The sequence below is a fragment of the Geospiza fortis genome, unplaced genomic scaffold (assembly GCF_000277835.1).
Source record: "Geospiza fortis unplaced genomic scaffold, GeoFor_1.0 scaffold1629, whole genome shotgun sequence".
Lineage (NCBI taxonomy): Eukaryota > Metazoa > Chordata > Aves > Passeriformes > Thraupidae > Geospiza > Geospiza fortis.
In genome coordinates, this window is record NW_005055326.1 from 4,935 (window position 1) to 12,229 (window position 7,295).

Consider the following 7,295-nt stretch of genomic DNA (forward strand, 5'->3'; position numbering starts at 1 on the left):
CTGGCAAAGGTTTGGGAATGGGAAATTCTGTTTTGGGAGGATAACAAGGGATAAGCACGTTGAGTTTTGTACTGGTTTGATGGAAAACTTTCGGAAGATTCTAAGTCAGAATTCCAATTTAATAAGAAAATTTAGATCAAGGCAATGATACAGAAACACTGACTTTAACTGACAGAATCAGAATATAACCTGACACCCTGTTGGTCAGGGTGGTGGCAGCAGTCCCATTAAATGGTGGCTGCAGTCCTGTTGGAGGGATGAACGTGATTCTGTCAAAGCAGCGATCCTGTAGAAGGGTTTGGTCTTCCTCTGAAGGTCCAGTGGTGGTTCTGGAGCTCTTGTCCTCTGGGAATCCAGCAGGCAAGCTGCTCCTGGTGTTGCAAGGCTCAGCTTATATCCAGGTAGGAATGCTTGGATCCTCCCCCTGGGCGGAGCATCCCACAATGGGATGATGGAATTTCCACCCCCCTTACCCAAACTGGCTCAGGTGTAAAACCCCCACCCCGGGAAGGCCACACACACAGGGGACAATGTCACACTTGCCCTGCTCCAGGGGAAGTCTCTGTCCCTGTCACTCCCTTGCTCTCCCCCCCTTTTCTCTTTCTTTCCATCTCTCTCTCTACCTCACATTTACTGTTCAATAAAACCCACTTTGGATTTGGTCTCGTTAGCACCTTAATTGGAGCAGAGGCATCTCTCTAACAATTCGGGTAACCAGACTGTGACATTATTTTGGCACAGTGAGTTCAGGGCACTGTTGTCTGATCCCAGGTGCCTTTGACAACAACATGGTTCCCTCCTCTGAGGAGGTTGTGGTTTTTTCTGAAAGAACTCTTGGAAACTTGGACACAGTCCCTCCTTCCTCCTGTGGAACTTATTGGAGAACTGATGAGGAAAATGGCTGTTGTGGATGGCCAGTGTAAAGAAAATATTTTGTCCTTCCTTGAAAAGTTTGTTAAAATCACTGGAGGAAAGAGAGCAAATGTTACCAGCGAGACTGACAAGGTTCATTCACCCCACGGTGAGGAACACAAGGCTGCTAAAAGTCCTACAAGAAGCCCAGCTCAAGTAGCTAAATTCCCAAATAACTCCAGCCAGGGGCCTCCAGGAGAGTGTTCGGAGCTGGCAGATCCCAGACTCCAGCCCCAGATCTCTCCGGGCTCCCTAAGAGGAGCTGTTTCCGGGGTAGAGGAGGCACGATCGCCCCTTGGGAGGGTCCCGGGGGGTCCACGCAGGGATGGCCCAGTACCGATGGGACAGGACATTGGTTTTGGGGATCCCCGTGAGAGCCGGGGCTGTGGAATGGGGGACCCATAGGGTGGGGAGAGGGGAAGGGGCGATACTGGAGATGGGGGACCCCCGGCAGCCCGGAGACGAGGTGGGGACAGGACCCCCTGACCCTGACACGGGTGTCCTGGGGTGACTTCATGATGCTCGTACCCCCATTGGTCTGTTTAGCCCAGAAATGAGTTCTGCACCTTTAAGGCCGGTTCTGAGAGCGAAGGGGAGGAGGAAGAAGTTGCAGTTTGTTTTCAGAAACTGCACTCCACATTCTGGCTCCTGGGTGGACACAGGGCGGGCCAGAGCTCTCCTTTGCTTTTAGTTAGTTTTTAGCTCCCTGAGGCAGAGACGTTCCCTGGACTGTAATTTTTCTTTTTCTTTGGAGCTGTTTAAACCTGCTCTAAACTGAACGCCCAGAACACCACCGGCAGCTCCCACCTGTGCCCCACCGAGCCTGGGCGGCAGCATTTCCAGTGCTGGAGGGACCGATAAGAGACTGATAAGAGACTGATAAGAGACTTTTAAGAGACTGAGTGAGCCGAGCTACAGCCCACGGAGGGACTTTTGGAGTTTGTCATCTATTTTGGAACAGCAGGAGGTTTTATTGCTTAATATTGTTCAATTTTTGTGCTTGTGAATGACTTGCCTGTTAAATAAAGATTTTTTCCACTTTTCTCCAAGGAAATATTTTCCCGAACTGGCTGAGGGTGGGGCTGCTGAATCTGCATTCTAGAGGAAACTCCTTTTGGAGGTTTTCAACCAAATTTGCCCTAAACCAGGAGAGGATGGTGGAAAGAAAGGGGAACCCCAAGTGGCTGGATTGAGGGGAGGCTGGAGAGGGGGAGACTGGGACCCTAAAACCTCCCAGAATCCATAAGCAGGATCCTGGAGAGGGGGGATCCCCAGAACCCGAGAGGGATGAGACTGGAAATGGGAAACTCCTGGTGGCTTTTTTTGATTCACTCTTGAATTTGGACATCATGTGACTTCTAGAGATGGACTTGGGTGGGAGGAATCCCCAAGCCAAGGCATTCACAGCTTGTTTTTCCCCACACCGGGATTTTTCCCAAACCTTCACACAGTGACATCCCCCCTCTCCTGCTCTGGGTGAGCTCAGTCCCAAACCTGACCCGGATCCTGGTCTCCATCTCACTCCATGTTTGTTCTGTATTTAATCACATCCCATTCCCAAACTCATCTAGCCCCAGACGTAATCTCAACCCCAGCCCTAAGGCCAATCCCATTTCTAGTCTTAACCCCAATCCCAGCTCGAATCCAAATCTCAGCCACAACTCCAACCCCAGTCCCAATTCCAGCCCCTTCCCAGAGACAAGGACGATCCCCCCAAGCCCCTCCCAAGCATCCCCCAGGGCGAGAGGCACAGAGACCCCTTGAGCATCCCTTGGGCAGTGCACAAAATAAACATGGCAGAAATCAAACTTAACTCTGCATAAAATACTTTGATGAATATTTGATTTTCCAACAAGTCACATGTGATGAAAACACAAACAAATCTCAAACATGAATAAACTGACAATAGAAGCAATTCTGTGGCAATTCCAAGTTTCATTGGTTCCTGCACAGCTCCAGATCGGCTGCTGGAAGGTTCCAATAAAAGAAATGAGGAAACTCAGCCCAATACCGATTCGTAAAAGGAAGGGAAAGCTCTGTGTAGCTGTCACAAAGGTGACAAGGATAAAGAGAAAAATGATTCTCACATTCTGCAAAGTCCCCAAGCCTCGTAATTAAGGAGTTATTCAGGAATTTAGCCACTTGAGCTGGGCTTCTTGTGGGACTTTTAGCAGCCTTGTGTTCCTCACCGTGGGGTGAATGAACCTTGTCAGTCTCGCTGGTAACATTTGCTCTCTTTCCTCCAGTGATTTTAACAAACTTTTCAAGGAAGGACAAAATATTTTCTTTACACTGGCCATCCACAACAGCCATTTTCCTCATCAGTTCTCCAATAAGTTCCACAGGAGGAAGGAGGGACTGTGTCCAAGTTTCCAAGAGTTCTTTCAGAAAAAACCACAACCTCCTCAGAGGAGGGAACCATGTTGTTGTCAAAGGCACCTGGGATCAGACAACAGTGCCCTGAACTCACTGTGCCAAAATAATGTCACAGTCTGGTTACCCGAATTGTTAGAGAGATGCCTCTGCTCCAATTAAGGTGCTAACGAGACCAAATCCAAAGTGGGTTTTATTGAACAGTAAATGTGAGGTAGAGAGAAATGGAAAGAGAGAGAAAAGGGGGGAACATCAAGGGAGTGACAGGGACAGAGACCTCCCCTGGGGCAGGCCAAGTGTGACTGGTGTTCACCCCCTGAGCAGGGATTACCCCACTGTTTCAGGTTGCAATGGAAGATGGAACCAAATGCATGTTTTCAATCCCCATCTTCATCAACTGCTATCAACAGGTGGGGCAGTGTTCTTTATCTCTTCCATGACTCAGCCCTGATAACGCCCTCCAGGGGAGATATCTTCTGTGAATGGGCCATTGAGTGTCTCTGCAGCACTGATAAAATTCCATCATCCCATTGTGGGATGCTCCGCCCAGGGGGAGGATCCAAGCATTCCTAGCTGGATATAAGCTGAGGCTGCAATGCAACACCAGGAGCAGCTTGCCTGCTGCATTCCCAGAGGACAAGAGCTCCATAACCACCACTGGACCTCCAGAGGAAGACCAGACCCTTCTGCAGGATCACTGCTTTGACAGAATCACGTTCATCCCTCCAACAGGACTGCAGCCACCCTGACCAACAGGGTGTCAGGTTATATTCCAATTCTGTCAGTTAAAGTCAGTGTTTCTGCATCATTGCCTTGATCTAAATTTTCTTATTAAATTGGAATTCTGGCTTTGATTCTCCCCCAGGATTGCCTTCAATCCAGTACAAAAGACAATGTGTGCACCCTTTGTTTTCTTCCCAGAACAGGATTTCCCATTCCCAAACCTTTGCCAGATGGAGGATGAGGCTGTGAAGAAGAGGAAGGAGCCCTGGGATACCCAGGCAGGTGAGGAGGAAGTCAGTGCCCCTTTCCCCCTCTCTCCTGCTCCATCTCCCCGCCCAGCACAGCCCCTGATTGCAGGAGAGCCCCACTGCCAACGCCGTCCTGCCGGGGATGCACTGGGGAGATCTCCTTCCCGTTCCCTGTGGCACGGAGGCAAATCCCATCCTCTCGTTGTCCTTCCTCCCCTAGAGAAGGAGCTGAGGATGGAGACCAGGGAGGACAAATCTCCCTGGCAGAACCTTGTGGAAGAAGCCATTTTGAGCAACTCTAGTGCACCGGATTCCAACAGGGAGGAAAATCCCCAGAGATCCCACAGGAGGAGGGGCTCCAAACCCAGCCCAGGGGACTCTGAGGAGGAAAGACCCACTCTCTGCCAGGAAGATGGGCAGAGCTTCAGCAAGAGCTCAGAGCTGGTGGTCCGTGAGCAGCTTCATGATGGGGAGAAGCCCCACAAGTGCTTGGAGTGTGGGAAGAGCTTCAGGCGGAGCAGCACCCTGATCCGCCACCAGATGATCCACACTGGGGAATGGCCCTACAAGTGTGGGGAGTGTGGGAAGGGCTTCAGCTGCAGCTCCCAGCTCATCACCCACCAACACACCCACACTGGGGAGAGGCCCTATGAGTGTGGGGAGTGTGGGAAGGGCTTCATCTGCAGTTCCCACCTCATCATCCACCAACGCATCCACACGAGGGAGAGGCCCTACGAGTGTCCCGAGTGCCAGAAGACGTTTCAGACCAGCTCCAATTACCTTCGCCACCAGCGGATTCACTCAGAGGAGAGGCCCTTCCGCTGCCCTGAGTGCGGGAAGGGCTTCAAGCGCAACTCCCATCTCATCATCCACCAGCGCATCCACACAGGGGAGAGGCCCTACGAGTGCCCCACCTGTGGCAAGAGGTTCCAGACCAGCACAAATCTTCGCCTGCATGAGCGGAGTCACACCCAGGAGACGCCCTTCCGCTGCCCTGATTGCGGGAAGGCCTTCAAGAAAAAATCCACCCTCATCACACACCAGCATATCCACCCTAGGGCGAGGCCCTATGAGTTCTCCGCATTATGGGAAGAGCTTGTCCATGAGCTCGGACTTGACCAGATACCAATGGAGTCCCCAGTAACGGAAGTTCTGCAAGTGCCCCAGCTGCAAGAAGAGCTTCAAGCCCAGCCCCAACTTCTTTCCCCATTGGAGGTCCCATGTTGGAAAGAACCCTGGTGATCCATGTTCCCCATGATCCATGCTGGGAAGACCCCTGTCCCTTTTCCTGCCCCTACCAATGACATGATGTGGGATGGAAAAACATGAGGGTCTGGCCACGGCCCTGTCATGACATTCACTCCCACCTCAGGTCATTGCCAGGGGCAGGAAAGGGACTCTGTCTTTCTCCTGAGGAGATGGGTGTCCTTTCCTGGTAGAAGGAAACACACTGCTGGAAAGAGCCAGTCAGTTTTGTTGTAGTTTTCCCTATAAACAGTTTTTCTTATCCCTTCTGTTTTCAATATTGTTTTTGTTCCTGTTTGTTCCTTATCTCGTTGCTGTTTCCAATAAATTGTTCTTATCCCAGCCCCAGATCTTTGCCTTTTGTGCTTTCCATGGGAGGCGGGAGGGCAGCGAGGGCAGCGCGGTTTTAGCGGGAGCAGGAAATTGGGGAATCCCATTCCTGAACCCCAGCCCATGGAAACCAAGCATCCCAGCTGGTCCCAGCCCTGGTGGCCATGGCAACAGCCTTGGGAGCGGGTCCCTGGCTGGGGCTGTGGGAACCTCTTCCCTCTGGTGCCCAGGGACAGGAGTGGAGGGAATCGCTGCAGCTGAGTTGCGGCAGGCTCAGGTTGGATGTCAGGAAAAGGTTTTTGCCCAGAGTCTGCTGGGGCCCTGCCCAGGCTCCCCAGGGAAGGGTCCCAGCTCCAGGGCTCTCTGAGCTCCAGCAGCGTTTGGACAGCGCTGCCAGGCCCAGGCTGGCATTGTTGGGCTGTCCTGTGCAGGGCCAGCAGTTGGACTGGAGGATCCTGATGGGTCCCTCCCAGCTCAGCCAGTTCTGTGGTTCTGGGATCCCATGAGCCTGGGGATGGGACTGCCAATGGTTGCCATGGCAACAGGCTCTGGCTGCAGGCCTGAGCTGGTGTCCATGGCGACCACCCCTGGGATGGGGTCTCCATGGAGCTGCTAAGGGACTGAGCATAGCAACAGGGGTCTGGTGATAGTTGCCATGGAAACTGACCATAGCAACAGGGTCCTGATGATGGTTGCCATGGAAACTGACCATAGCAACAGGGGCCTGGTGATGGTTGGCATGCAAACTGACCACAGCAACAGGGGCTGGGGGAGGTTGCCATGGAAACTGCGCAGAGCAATGGGTTCTGGTGATGGTTGCCTGCTAAGGACCTGAGTTGCCACAGGCACTCAGAGGGGTTCCATGGGAGTCGCCCTGATTTTTTAAGATTTTCTAAGATTTTGACATTCTTGTAGCAAACTTTCTCACACACTTGCTGTAAATAACCCATTGTTTTGCATTCCTTTATGGAGGAGGAGAAAGTTCATGGACTCTTGGTTTGTCCAGTGTCATTGGAGTGGTGACACTGTCACCCTCCAATCCACTGCCACTTTTGGAAAACTATAAATGTTGGAGTCAGAAAATAAATGTCCCTTTTTTTTCACCATGAGAACAGTGGTGTCTGCTTGTGTTCTTTGGTGTCCTACAGCAACACATGGGGACATTCCAAGACTCTCCAGGCTGCTCCAGAGCTGGAATGTCACATACAGAGACAGGGGCTCCATGGAGACCTCCCAGGGCTTTCTGGGGATGGTAAAGAGCCCTGTGCTCAGAGGCAGTCACAGCCATTCCATGGTGACATCCCAGGGCACCTTGGGCTGCAAAGGCACCGATCTGTCACAGGCACTCACGGGGGCTCCACAGTGACATCCCAGGAGTGCCCAGGCTGCCAAAGAGCCGGGATGTCCCAGACACTCACAGGGGTTCCTGTCATGGGCACAGTGGGAGCTTCAGGCAAAAGCTTT

General features: G+C 52.1%; 1 protein-coding gene across 1 annotated transcript; it reads left to right on the top strand.

Annotated features, from left to right (window-relative positions):
• Positions 1–4,238: 4,238 nt before the first annotated feature.
• On the top strand, positions 4,239–5,396 carry LOC102036914 (zinc finger protein 239; the record flags this gene model as incomplete). The annotated part of the gene is made up of 3 exons (XM_005431454.1): positions 4,239–4,290; positions 4,477–4,799; positions 4,884–5,396. Coding segments are annotated over exons 1-3 (888 nt in total), but the record flags the coding sequence as incomplete, so codon positions are not given.
• Positions 5,397–7,295: the final 1,899 nt, after the last annotated feature.